Consider the following 14,888-nt stretch of genomic DNA (forward strand, 5'->3'; position numbering starts at 1 on the left):
GCCTTGAAATCTGGCAAGTAAACAATTTAAAGTAATCCCATAAAACCTTCATTTTGACATCTTCCACAGGGACAAGATTTCTTTCTTTGCACTGCTCTGTACCATCTCTAAACTGTATATGGTGCCACATTGTGAGCAGTAACAAAGCCAAAGTATTCCTGGTTAATGAATGGCAACTAGTCACTGATAGTAACTGGCCATGAGCCATTTTAATTCACAGGTTAAAATTATACTTCTCCTAGTTTAACAGATGTAACCAGACATTGCTGTGGGGTTTTTTTCCCTTTCAAATTAGGAAGTGCCAGGTCTTTGGAATCCTTACTATACAGGCAACTTTGGTCAAATTAGGTTTTTAGGGCACTAACTGGTGCATAGTACCAACAAAATACCTCAACAACCAGTTAAAAGCTTTGCTTTGCTGCTCTCCTGTGAAAATCCTCAACGAGCCACAAGCTTGCAGAGCACCACAGAATGGTAAACCTGCCTATCAGGACACTTTCTGGGATACACAGAAATCATGGTCATATCCTTGAACTAGACTAAAAACCTGCTCCAGGATCTAGACAAATGCTCTTTTTCTCCTGAAGTTTCACAGTTATTTCCTCAGGAAAAAAAGGGAGGTAGTTTCACATGTAACTGAAATTTTGTATTTTGTTGTGCTATATCTGAAACTGGAACTTGAAAAATTAGGGGGATGCTTATGTAAAAGGTTTGGTGTAAAAAAGGGAGGAAACCTTCCAAGATTAATCCAAGCCCCTATTTACTGTAAAAAGTCACAACAGTGTAGGACAAACAAGCAGTAACAGCCTGTACTCCTGACCCTCTGGAAAGGTAAACTTGTCATTGACTTTTAAAATGTGCACATGAAGACACAAAGACAAATTATAGAAAAAGTTTACCATTTATTCAAGGTATGACAAGGATATTTACAGTATTCATTTACTCAGAATAAGATCCATCCTTATGAGTTTAAAGCAGCAATTATAAATTACATTTTAAAGGGGAAACATTCCAAGCATGTTTCTGTTAGAGATATTTTTACAAGGACAGAAACACTTTAAGGCTAAGTTGTTTTGACCTTTGCTGCCACCCACATTTATCTGGGCAAAACTGTCTCAAAAACAATGTTACCTTGAGGGATAGACTATGCTAAATTCAACATACAATTCTGTCCCCTCAGATGCTTTCCACAACAGTTCACATGTGACAAAAAATTGACTTTTGATTTAAAACAATTAATTAAATATAAATGAGATGACCTGCCTATACCCCAGCTGCCCAGAGAGGCAAAAGATCATCCACAGCAACACATTAACCACCTCCAAAAGACATAATTCATAATTTCTTGTTGATGAAGGTACTTCAGCTTACCAAGCAAGTTGCTGCAGCTAGAGATCCACAGTCATGTGGCGCAGTCCACCTTTTCCATCACATTATTTTTCAAGACAGAAGAACAAAAACCTTCAGGTAGCTGATTTCTATGGTAAATGATGAACACTGTCTGATGAACACTTTAGACAGCACTTGGTTCCCACAGCACTGCCTAGTGCCCTAGCACAGCAAACAGAACAAGTTGGCTACACTGCTGTATTGTTATTCTCTAGTCATTGTAACACACAACAGAGCTATAGGAGCAGTTAAAATTTGGTTATCTAAAATGGTTTATCTCTTGAGGTAGAGCCAACAAATCATATTTACTCCTGTCTCTAAACTGCAATGCACATGCCATCAAACAAATATAGCCATTTATAAAAGAAACCCACTGATTTTTCAGATGTTACTGACTGCAAAATAAGTTTTGTTGTTTTTCTGAATCATTTTGTACTCGTTTTAGAAGGAAGCAAATTAAATATTGATAATAGTAGATTGTGGCTATTTATACAGTTGCAATGAAAAAAACCCGTTTTATACAAATAAACTTCAGAGCAACTTTCAAAAGGGTTGGTATATGAGGATTTTTTAAACTTAAAACTTATATTAGAAAAGTCCAATTTTAACTGCATAATAAAGAAAAAAAAAAAAAAAAAAAACCAGTCATTAGACCTTTAGGCTACATAGCTACTTTTAATACTACATTGGGTAATTGTTTCAGGATTACATGAAAGGGAAAAGAAAATTAAACACAACAGAACTCCCCCCCACATCTGCACAAACACAATTCACTGAACAAGCACAGTTTGTTAGGTGAGGACACTGTAACTAAGACTATTGAAAAGTGCACAACATTTAACATTCCAACAGAAGCAGAAATGTGACCTGTGCATTAGGAGGGGACATTTATTCCAGGTTAGCCAAGAATCCTCAATAACAACAACACTGCTGCTGTAACCAGGAGTTGTCTGAAGATAACCAGATAACCCAGTAACAAGTTATAAACACATGGAGATTGGCACTTGATCTTTACTCAGCCCCAGGCACTCACCAGTTTTCTCCCCAGAGACTCATGTACACAGAACTTTAAGTTTCCATTTTATTACCGTAAAAAAAGAAAAGTTAATTTATAGTTCCAGAGTAAACAAAGAAAGCTTAGTTTCAAACTGTTTAAAAACAAAGCTCCAAATTCCAAATTAAGTTACATGTCACAGGGTTCACATCAGCACCTCACCCTAATGCAGTTTTTTTGTGAACTGAGCGTATTTCACAGAGTTTTCACATTAGTAACAAGGGGCTACATTCTCATCAGGATGCACATGGAACACAACTTAAGGAGAACAACCTGGAAGGACTGCAAGTCAGCTTCCAGAGTTCCCCACTGAGCTCTGCATGTTCAGAACCAACACTTAAGACCAAAGTTATTAAAGATTGACCTTTTGCATATTCCAAAATGGAAGGCAAATACAATCAACTAACATTTGGCTTTGAAACATTAAGATAACAATGCTGTATTTCAGCCACATATTTACAAAAATGTTTACAACAGAACTGTGTAGGGTTTCCTTTTTATTGTCAAAATACACTTATAGATGAATAGTCATCTTTACCTTCATGCAAAGATGCATCTCTTGTTACACAAGAAGTTCCTGTTTGATTTTTTGCACTCTGAGGATAGCAAGCAGAGGGTTGGGTAAATTTGGGTCACCCTTTAAAATGTAGGCCTGTTTGCTCTACTGCACCTTCAAAATAAGGAGGTAAAGAACAGGCACCATTAATTCCACATGGGTTTGTTGTCTCTAGCATGTTTTCCAAAACTAACAAAAATAGTCTTGAACGGTTGTAACATGGGTTATTCAATGACTTTCCCCTCTTCAGTTTACTTCCCAAACTCTGGAGTTACTTTCCTAGAAGCATACTTGCTGAGCTTCTTTTCTAGTGTATATTGTTGACTATACATTTTAAATTAAAACTGTTATGTAAAGAATGTAACAAGCTTTTTCCTTTGTACACAACTTAATCTTTGTGCTGAGTATTCTTCAAAGGGATTTTATAAATAATACAGTAAAAGTTTAGATCAGTCTTCCACCCTCTCGTCATTATACCATGTTGTTGCTTTCTCCAACTTTATCTACAAGCTGTGGAAAAGGAGACAAAAAGGTTTTAGGTTGATGACATTTATGTAGAGTGAAGCTGCTCTCAAATACTACTTGCTACTTGCACAGTTACTATGTGACTGGAAATGAGAGTCAAGTAGTACTCACCGAGGTCTCAAGGTTTAGGTTTGTGAAAACCAAAATTCTTATAATTGCAATTGTGTTTCTGTATAACATGTTTTTCTCATATAGACATTAACAGTGCAACATGAAGATGTAACAGAATGAAAAAAGAAATAGAAGAATGCAGATAACACTGCCAGCTTAATGGTATAAACAAAACAATACAGTCTCAGCCACACATGCATTAGTAGACCAAGGAAGATATTTAACTGACCATTACTGTGGATTCTCTTCTGAGCCTACGTAGGCTTTGAATAAAACATTAACAATTATCTTTTAAAAATAAGATTTAACCCCTTTATGATCAAATTAAATATGATTAGGATCAATTGATAAATGAAACATTCAATTGATCATGAATTATGAGCCACAGCTTGGCCTAATTGTGAGACAGGAACAGATGATCTGAAACACTCATTTTTAAAAAAACAGCCTATATGCATCTAAGTTATTCCCACTATTAATTTTCAATAGTAGCTATCAAAACTGTTTCTTTCAAAACTAGTACTACAAATGCTTGTGTTAAAATACATACAAAAATTAGTACAGTAAAAGTAATTGACAAACACCCTAGATTAGCATATTTCTGTTAATTGTCTTCAAATCCCTGGCTGTTTGGTTAAAAAATGGAAAACTCCATTTGAAAAAAATACAAATCATAATAATAAAAATATGTAGCCTGGTGCAGTGGACCTTAATAAATGTATCTAATGAATGACTATGCATGCTGAGAGTTACTGGGTTCACCATATGAGCTTCACTGTTTGCTTTTACAGGCCACTTTTCCTAAGTTCACCCAAATACTGCACCAAGAATGGTGTCCTCCTCATTGTACAGACAGGAGAGGCCCAGGGCAGTGGCAGGATTCACCTACGTGGTCACCCAGGGCCAACAGTGAAGCAGGAAGAACCCCAGCATTCCCTACCACCCATGAGCAGGGGCAACGCCTGCCAATATGTGCTTTTAATCCTTTTACCCCTATAAGTCTCTCCCTGGAAATGAATGGGATGTGTATGGTGGAACAACTGTACAAAAATGCATTTAAAGTCATTGCTCCAAAGTTACATTTGCTTTATTTTTGATGCATTTCTACAAGTGTTATATCAGTGGAATGAAAACCAGAACATGCTTCAGTTGTTACATGAAGTACCAAACTTACCGAGCTTATACCAGGTAAATTCAAGAGATATCCAAGAACTGGAACTCTTCTAATAAAGCCAACCACCACAGGAAAGAACCCCCTTTTGGCAAAACATCAGAAGATTGTATTAGTTTTTGTAATTAAGCTTTTCTCATATTGCTGTAACATGAAAAAAAAAATAATTTAAAAAATTTTTAAACCAAGATTATATAAAACTTTGCAGCTTGTTAGCAGCACACTTGTTTACCAAATACACCAATACACATTCATCAGAGTAAAGAGAAAATCAGGAAAGAAATGATGTATTTTTAAATGGATTTAATTTTTTTCATAGCTGGCAACTCTCAGTCAGCTCATCAAAAAATAACTCAAGGGAGACTACCTTAGTCAGGAAAACTGATTTAGCAAAATTAGCATATGTATTTTGAGATAATTCCTCTTTATATTATAGAAAATATATTCAAGACCCAATGTATAAACAAGTGAAGTTAGTTCTGAGTAATTAAAACCACCTTTGATACTCTTTACATTAACTAAAGAAAATGAAGCATGATAGAGTTGTGTATTCATTTATTTCCCAAATTTAAGTCAGTGGTTTGAATCATGACCCTGGGGATGTTGCTTGGCACAGATGCTATGGTGTAGCCCCTGCACTCTCCACCTAACTTCTGCAGCAGAAAACCAAATTTTCTGTAGCAGTATCTCAGCTGTTTGCAGGCAGCTGGTGGCATTCCCAGCAATCTTGTGTTGAGCATTCCCTGTGTGGAATAAGGATTAATGTGCAATGAGGCCTCAGCCACAGTGAAACAGTGAAGTTTGACAAGTCATCATGCTTTTCATCACCCTGCTAAGAACTATTTACTGGGTAATATTCACACCAATAAGGGGAGTTTCTGAGTTTTTTTTTTTTTTCTTTTAAGGCCAGATCATTTCAGCAGCCCAGGAAATTGTGAGGCAGGGCACACAAACCACTTGTAACAGATTAAAACAACTGCTGTGTCCAAGAATAAGGGACAGTCAGTACAGTAGGGATAATACTGTCAGCCATAACTCTGCAAGGCTGTCATCTGAACAAGGCTCCAAAAGCACTTTAGATGACAACAGCTGTCCCATAATAGCCAGGGCAGTTTTCTGCTATGCAACCAAGCAGCAGAATCCTGAGGAACAGTATAAAATGATGCTCGAGGAAAGACTTAATTTGTAACTGCAGAAGGGCACAAGTTGCTGACAAGAGGAGGATGGCTGAACTGAACAAGACTGAAGCAAAAGTAAAAGCTTTATTTGAAGTAGTCACTAGCCAGCTTTGTAGCAAGGGATTTAGATTCTATCAACTAAAGAGCCCTGGAAAAGATGGTCACAGAATCATGGAATCATCAAGGTTGGAAAAGACATTTAAGATCTTTCAGTCCAAACCACTCCAGATGATTTAAATGAAAACAGATCAGCTAAACGTTCACACTCAAGAATTATTCATCCCTTGTTGATTCCCTTCAGACTAAGGGATAGTCCTGGGGATAACTATTGATCTTCTATAAACCTCTCAACATTGTTTTACCTTGCAAGCACCACTAGAAAATCCTTTTAAAAGGAGGATGTTTTGGAAACACATTCTACTTGCTTTGTACTGGCTGATTAAACCAAGCAGTACATGCAAGAAGTGACAATGTATTCAATGAAATACTGTGATTATCACAGCACTTGCAGTGACAGAATTCAGAGTAACACAAAGCAGAACAATAAGAAATAAATTAACCACACTAAATTAATTTTCTGAAATTTCACTGTCTCCAGTAGGAGCCAAGTTCAGATTTGTTTACAAAAATAAACATTTTATCTGAATTAAATACCAGATTAACATACAATTTCACTGAGTACAAAAAGAACTCCATGACAACAATGGTTTCACTTTGATTAACAGGAACAGTGTTATTTAACTATTTGCTGAACACTTCAAGGTCTGAAACTTGATCAATAACCATTAGTGAAACAATCTGCATCTGGACAGAGGTCCAAGAACAACCAGAAGCCTCCCTTTCTAAGTTTTGCATATTTTTTTCTTTGTTCTGTAGGGAAGCATAGAACTTCAACCATGGAAATAAAGATAAAAATATAGATATCTGTGCAAGCTGTAAAAAGTCAAATTTTTTCACTATTACAGTTGCATTTATGAAGAACTTAAATGTCACATTGTGAAAGTTATAACATGTTTCAAGATTGTTGTTTAAAAAAATAGAATTTCCATTTTTCCTTTACTCAGTCAAGACACTGCTAACCCAAACAAGCAGTTCTGACTCCAAGGCACAATTCTAATGAAATATGACAGAAAACATCTTTTCCCTGAGCTGACATAGTGATGAAGTGATGAGGTTACAAACCTAGGATGGTTGTAACTAAATATTTTGCCCCATTTGTTAAAGAAACGACAAACCCCCTACTGAAAAAAGCACCAAGTATCCCTTTTCCATGAGGAGATATTTAAACTTCATACTGCTAACAATTTGGGCTCCCACACATTTTGAAGCTTTACAATTCTTTGATTAGGCATCAACATTATCAAAGTCACTTTGGTAAATGCCTCACAAACATTAGCAGATTTGAGTCTTGGAAAAATACTTACCAAATTTGTCCAAAAGGAACATTTAAGGATGCTGTTTTGTCAACTTTAACACAGAAACGCTACACAAATATATTTATTCCTAGATAAAACTCCTAACACAATAGATAGATTCCTAAGAGAAGACTTACCTGAACAATAGGAAGAACCCATAAATCTCCAGGATCATTCCTATTAAAGGCCAACCAATGAGAACTATGAGCACACCACCCAGGAAGAAGCCCGTTGCTTTCATTTTGTGTTTTTGAAAGAAGAATCTAAATGTTCTTTCTAAACCGATAACAAAAGACAAGCCGGCCACAAATAAAACCTAGAAAAGACAAAAATAAACCAAAAAAGAAAACAAATAATTATGTTCCCAACTACAGGATGTAAACACACACACACACACACACATATATATATATATATTTTTTTGTTATAAAATTACACTGCTTTCCTTGCACAATTTCTTTTAATACCAAAACACAGTCGGTGAGAATGAATTTACTACTGATTTTCTTTTGTAAGTTCCATCCTAAAGCACTTGTAGCTCTCAGCTGCCTGAAAATAAAGAGTCTACCCTTTGTGGTCTCTGCCAAACACACTCAAGACAAAAGATCTGCTGAAAACAGTTGTATCTGCTCTGTCACATCTTTCCCAAAAGTGGTGCTGAAGCTTAGTATTAGTGACAGCAGAGGTTCCTAAAAACTAACACACATCACAGCACCTTTGTTCTGTGCCACTGGCATCTTCAACACTTCTACTGATCTACTCACAGTGCAAAGCCAGAGAAGGAAAAAGCTGAACAGTTGTTTTTTACTGTGCATAGCCTTTTTGTTTATTTATTTGTTCCAGTATAGACTGAACACCATCACACCAGTCCCAACTTGTCAGAACTACTTCTGGTGCAGCAACTGGACTCAGAATTATTTCAGCAACATTTTTGCTCAGAAAACAATAGTATCTCAGGTTTTACTCAAGTTTAAGTTTAAGCTTTGGATGGTATTTAATAAATCACTTTCTTAGAACCTCCTGCCCTTTCTGATATATTTTTTTTTTTTAATAAAAACAACTCTCTGCAAGGATACAGTACATTTTCTTGACATTATCTTTGGTTACCGCATAGCCTGTCATTGTCTCTTCCTACCTACATTTTCATTTTCCCTAAACAGGATCCTGTATTTCCACCTTACATTAGGAAAAGAAAAAATAAACTTTATTTCATTTTTCACTCTTGCACTGCATGCTTGATTTGATGGTTCACAACAATGCTTCAACTAATGCACCCAAATTCAGACACACAATGTTATATTTCCCTTCAGGGAATCTCAGTGTTTGAGAATGAAACTGATCTGTTTGGCTGCAGACTTTTGGGCATCAGCTAAAGAGGGAGTGAACCTCTACCAAGCAGACTGTGCTTTGGCTGGCTGGTAAAACTGAGAGCAGCAGAGGCACAGAGACTATCACATGCAGAAAACACCCTGTCATTTGATATTTGGATTGGAAATTTTGTGTACCAGAACTAGGACTTATTTTCTGTGCTGCTTGAGCGACAACTTTGATTTGGTAAAAGCTGAAGATACTAAATCTCTCTTTCTTGAAAGAGGTCTGGCTCTTCTAAAGCCAGAAGTGTCAGCAATTCATATTTCTTTCTTTCTTTCTTTCCTCCTACAGCACTGCAAAACTACATATGCTAGCATGTACTTAATGATTCTTATCCAAATACTTAAATTGACAGCGACCTAAGAGGATCACAAAAAAATCACATTTGCAGCAGCACAACTGTGGAACAAGCTGCTTCTTGTCTGCCAACATCCCACAGGCCTGACCCGAGGTGATAATCACATCTGTGTGAGCTGTTCTAACCTCAAGCAGGAAAAATGATTCACTCCTGTCACTGAGCACAACTCCTCCTTTATACCAAATCACCACAGTAATCTTTGTCATGCAGCTTCAAACTGATAACATGCTATTCTATTTTTAGCTTATCTTTAAGAGATCACATACTTGATTCTAAACACTGCAGAAAAGACACTTACATTTCCAATAGCCAAAAGAGCTTTGTCAAAGAAGAGTATCATTCCAAAGAAGAGGAAAAACACTCCAAAGCCTGTTAGTCCCATTCCAATCTCTGAAAAAGAAACAAATTTAGGCATGTAACAAAATATAATACCAAGAAAAACTCACAGATAAAAAATGGGGGAAAAATGAGAACATCCAATCTAAAGACATTTTTAATTTAGAAACTTTCCTGAGTGTAAATCTTGTAGACCCCAATTACTTCAAAAGACAGATCTTTGGAAGCTGTTTATAACAAAGTCTGTGTTTGGCACTGAAGGATACTGAAATTGAATGCAACCAAAAGCAATCAAGTATATATACATTCATCAAAGACATGCATCCCTTTTAAATAATTACTAGTATGGAGAAGAGGATTGTTTATAAAGAGATAATGAAACTTTGTTTCATTAGATTAGATCAGCTGGTCGGAACATGGTACAAATAACACCAAAGTCTTGGGTTTGATTCCCATACAGGTCATTCACTGAAGGGTTGGACTCAATGATCCTTGTGATCCTTCTCTTTTAATTCAGAATACTCTGGGATTTGCAGATCTTATCCCATTATCTTTCCCATAATAATGTAAGTACCCTGGTCCTTTCCATCCTCCTTAGACCTCATGTTCCATCTTCCATGACTTGCACAGCAGTTCCACTCCCTGCAGTTTCCAGATGGAACACAACTTGGGTGAATCCTGCAGGATTTTTCCAAGTTACACAGGTGCTGACAGCTATCAAGCACTAGCCTGGGTCTCCAGACAATTGCCAGTTTTCACAAAACTGGCAGATATTAAATATTGAGAGATTAATGTTCAAGTATAATTTTCATACATCATATTTAATTTTTATTAATTAAATGGTAGATCTACATTACACATAAATACAATATCTCTATACTGCTAGTGTTGCACAGCAGTTCCATTATATTAAATTTTTCATTTTATGATCTTAATTTGCGGATTTTTAAAAAATACCTTTTGTACTTAATATATTTGCTTATTATTATGGACTGGTCAGTGCTGGGTTAACAGCTGGACACAATGCTCATAAAGGTTTTTTTCCAGGCTAAACAGTTCTATAAAGTTTGAGTTCTGCAAAGGATGCTCAAGAAATACTGGGAAACCAAGAATAGGATGAAAGGTTTTTATGATAAAATGGGCTAGAAATGTCAAGACAGGGTTAAAACTACCATTTGACTATAGCCTCTAAAGTATCTTGAAGACTGCCATTAGGAATACATCTTGCTTTTAATTTTAAATCTCTAAAGCCTTCCTTTTACTCTCACATAGACTGAAGGGAAGAGGAAAACCCAGGAACAACAGCAACAGGGCTGCAAACACATGCATTTATAACTGTTTTCACTGTGACCAGACATAGAAACCTACAGGTTTCTAAATTACAAAACAAAAATAGCTTAGCAAAATCCACCCTAATACTATATAATATGTGTATTTTGAAGTTTCAAGTAGTTTTGTGTAGCTTGTCCTGAAACAAACAAAAAACCACATCAACAATCACAGCCCACACTGCTACTCTTGGCCAGATCTGCCTCCATGTATTTTAATTGCACATTGTTGATGTAGTTGGTCATTTGCTCTTGCTTGATGAGCTTGGGAGTAAAGGAGGATAATTATGCCTGTTTCAGGACTTCCAAGTAGTTATTGGAAATAAATTTCAACATAGCTCAGAGATTTGTTACAGCAACATTCCACTCCCCAAACTTTCCCAAGGGCTTGGCTTTCAGCAAGGCTGCAGAGCACATGCTGTTAGAGCTGTAGTTCTATAATATACCCTGCCGCTTCAAACTTTAACTGTAAGCATTTTAACACCCCACAATTAAAAGGACTAACTCAATCCAATCAATTTACAACAGGCACTCTCCGTACTTGTTTACAATGAAAAGCAGAATTGCAAATTTTATTTCCAATGGATCTGCTGACTGAAGGCAATGTAACAATTGCAAGTGCCCTTTTCTCCAGTACTCTTTACTTCAGAAGAGCATAAACAATCTGTATTCTGGAAGGAAAACACTTGGAGGCAGGATTTCGGAGGAATTACCAGCTGCCAGCAAGATAAATATGCAGACATGGGAAGTGAGTATTTGCTCCTCCCCGACACAGCCCAAGGTATGGATCCGGCAAGGAGGCACGCTCTGACACCTCTCTAATCACCCCAAATCTGTTCGTCATCACTTCTGCCACAATGGGCTCTGATTCACCGCCGAAGTCACCCATGTTCTCTGCTTAGTGGAGGGAAAAGGGAAAAAGAGAAAGGAACATTATTCTCATTATCCCAAAATAACTGCTGGAAGAAGAGGAATGGTCCAGGACTATTATCCTCCAGTGCTGATATTTCAGCAGAGGGTGTTACTGCCTTGATTTGTATCAGAATTTGTAAATATATTTAATTACACTTCTTAGAGGAAGAAAAATAAAAAGTGCTGGTATTTTGTGTAAAATCTTTTCAACAACAAACTATGAATATTTATAGAGGGAGCAAAGTATTTTAAAATGTTTTTTCCTGTGCCAGAAGAGCTTTCCCACATTAGTCAAATGCAACATATCAAAGCCTAGAAATATACACTAGTGGGGTTGTATTTATTCTGGATTATTATGATTTCCTGAACAAGGGAACAAATCTTCCATCAATGTTTCTCCAGAAATTCCATAAGCTGTGCAAGACTACCGCAGCACTGTGTCAAAACAGCTTAGTAGATTTTAAAATTCCAACTTAAGATAGATTGCTTGTAAAAGATTAGGGCAGACAATGCATATCCCCAGTCTTTTATTGTGCATACTATAGTGCAAAATAAAATGGAATTGTGTGCTATAGGCTTTTAGAAGACAAAAACAAATACAGTTTATATTCAATGCATAACTATTATTTTGTTAGCAGTATGTTTTAGTATTAAAAATTTAATTTGGGAAAAGCTAAGTGAATTCTTTTGCAATTACTGGTGGTTTGTAGCACCATTCAATGCACCACTTAAAATTATGTTCTAAACTACAGCTGCAGAATTAACTTTCCAAACACTAACAGTGGTTCTCTCCAGGTAATTATCACACTACTCTACCGGCAACTCTATGGCTAACTCTGTATTTTTCCAGACAGCAGTGAATTTTAAAATATCTGATGAACTATCTTCAGAATTTCAGAAAAACTGAAAAAAAACCACACTTAAAACCCCTAAATGTCAGAGTATTTTATTTAGTACTCCCGTCTCTGATAGTTAAAACTAACAGTCTTAGCACTGGAAATAGCTGAAGGTCCCACATGAGGCACCAAACAAAATAAAAACAGTGAGTCTCTTTCTGAAGAGAGTTTTATTTTTTTGCCCAACAGATACTCCAAACAGAAAGCTAAGGGCAAAAGCAAAGCCCACAAGGGTTTAATCAATCAGAAACCTAAAAGTTAACCCCAAGGATTAGTAATCATCCCAGTAACAGCACAATATCTGAGTATCTCAAGAAATCATTGACCCTGAATGCTGCTAAACTCTGCTGCTTGTCTTCATCCTTGGCCTTAATTGGCTCTCCAATACCTCAGTTTCCAGTATCCTGCTATCAAAGTTATTTTAATTTTTTTTTTTCCTAGATTTTTCACACCCTCCTTCATAACTGATGCTGTGGTTCTTATCAGGCAGACTCATTTCCTTCTGTGCCAATCATACCAGAAATGCACCACACATGAGATGGTCATTTAAATCAAAGGCCTATCATTGTCCTTTACCCTGCAGTTTAAGCTGTTATGGAATCACAATTGTTAGGGCTGGAAGGATCCTCTGGAGATCATCCAGTTCAACCCCCTGCCAAGGCAGTGCCACCTGCTACAGGTGACAATGGAATGTCTGCAGGTGGGTTTGGGATGGCTCCAGAGAAGGACACTCCGCACCCTCCCTGGGACAATGGTTCCAGGGCTCTGCCACCTTCAGTGTAAGGAAGTCCTTCCTCATGCTGAGGTTAGACTCCTTGTGCTTCACTTCATGGCCACTGCTCCTTGTTCTGTTGCTGGGCGCCACTGAAAAGTCTGGCACTGTCCTCTTGGCACCCATTTGAGATATTTACACGCATTAATGGGATCCCCCCTCAGACTTCTCCGGAATAAACAGGCCCAGCTCCCACAGTCCCTCTTCATTGCAGAGATGCTCCAGAGCCCTCACCACGTCCGTGTCCCTCTCCAGCAGCTCCCTGACCCTGCTGTTCTGGGGAGCCCAGGACTGCACAGAGCCCTCCAGCTGTGCCCTCCGTGGGGCTGGGCAGAGGGGCAGGATGGCCCTGAGCTGCCAGCCACACTTCCTGGAGCACCCAGGACACCACCAGCGCTCCTGGCTAAGGACACCCTTAGGAACTTCTTTACTTTTGTTTATTTGATCTCTATTTCCAAGCACTTTAGTGGAAACAAAACTATGGCCACATACAAATATTTTTACTATTTTTCACTTCTATGTCTTGGCCTTACCTTGAAGCCCGCTCAGCATCAGGTGCAGGCCTTTGGTGCGGCAGCAGCAAGGGCAGCACAGTAAAACTATTTCCTACCAAGATAATTAAATGGTTCCAGACCACTGACGTCCACCGGGAGGTATACGGCAAGAGGGGAGCGAAGTGTTACTTTGTTTATCGCTCAGCTTTCATTCATTCATTCCCAGTGCTCGACGTGCCATGGGTACAAGCCCACACAGGCGCTAGGTTAGGTAACAGGAAGTTTTTTCCTGTTAGGCTAGCTAGGCACTGGAGCAGGTAGTCCAGAGAAGCTGTGGCTGCCCCATGCCTGGAAGTGTTCCGGCCAGCTGGACGGGCTCTGAGCAGCCCGGGACAGTGCAAGGGGTCCCTGCCCATGGGAGGAGCTGCAGCGAGATAATCTTTAGGGTCCCTTCCAACGCAGGCCACGCCGCAGCACAGCACACCGAGCACTCGCAGCCCGGACAAACGCCGGCCGCGCCGGCGGCAGAGCTCTCCTAAGGGCGAGGGTCCCGCCGGGCGCTGACCCGCCGCTCTCCGCCCCATGTCCACTGCCGTGCTCCCCGCCGCTACTGCCGCACCGGGCCGCCGCCGCGCCTTCCCCTGCGGGGATGCGACCGCGAGAGCTCCCCCACCCCTGTCCGCCCCCACCCCGCCGCGGGGCCCGGCCGGTCTCCAGCCGGACCCTGCCCGGCCGCTCCCGGGAGGCCCCGCCGCGGACAAAGGATGAGGGCCGGGCCGCCCTGGGACCCCCCGCAGCCCCCAGCCCCGCAGCGGGCGGCCCCTCCGCGCTTGCCCGGCGGGAGCGGCGGCAGCGCTTACTCTGCGTGTCGGACAGGGAGATCATGGTGGCGGCGGCACTCGGACCGGGACGGGCGGCAGCGGAACCGGCGGCGGCGGCCACGTCTTCCGGAAACACGCACCCCGCCGCATGAGAGCCGCCCGCCCATTGGTCGCGCCGGCCGCCAATCAGCAGCCGCCTTG

General features: G+C 39.4%; 1 protein-coding gene across 2 annotated transcripts; it reads right to left on the reverse strand.

The window, feature by feature from the left end:
* Positions 1-882: 882 nt before the first annotated feature.
* GOLT1B (golgi transport 1B) lies at positions 883-14,837 on the reverse strand. 2 transcript variants are annotated; one of them, XM_021552058.4, is made up of 6 exons: positions 14,727-14,837; positions 9,427-9,518; positions 7,537-7,715; positions 4,810-4,891; positions 3,865-3,898; positions 883-3,509 (listed from the first exon to the last, which is right to left on the reverse strand). In XM_021552058.4, exons 1-5 carry the CDS (start codon positions 14,749-14,751, stop codon positions 3,890-3,892), a joined length of 387 nt encoding a protein of 128 aa, XP_021407733.1. In that variant the 5' UTR covers positions 14,752-14,837; the 3' UTR covers positions 883-3,509; positions 3,865-3,889. The 2 variants fall into 2 exon arrangements, with proteins under 2 accessions (XP_021407733.1, XP_021407732.1); XM_021552057.4 differs by lacking the exon at positions 3,865-3,898.
* Positions 14,838-14,888: the final 51 nt, after the last annotated feature.

This window comes from Lonchura striata, chromosome 1A (assembly GCF_050655825.1).
Source record: "Lonchura striata isolate lonStrDom1 chromosome 1A, ASM5065582v1, whole genome shotgun sequence".
Taxonomy (NCBI): Eukaryota; Metazoa; Chordata; class Aves; order Passeriformes; family Estrildidae; genus Lonchura; species Lonchura striata.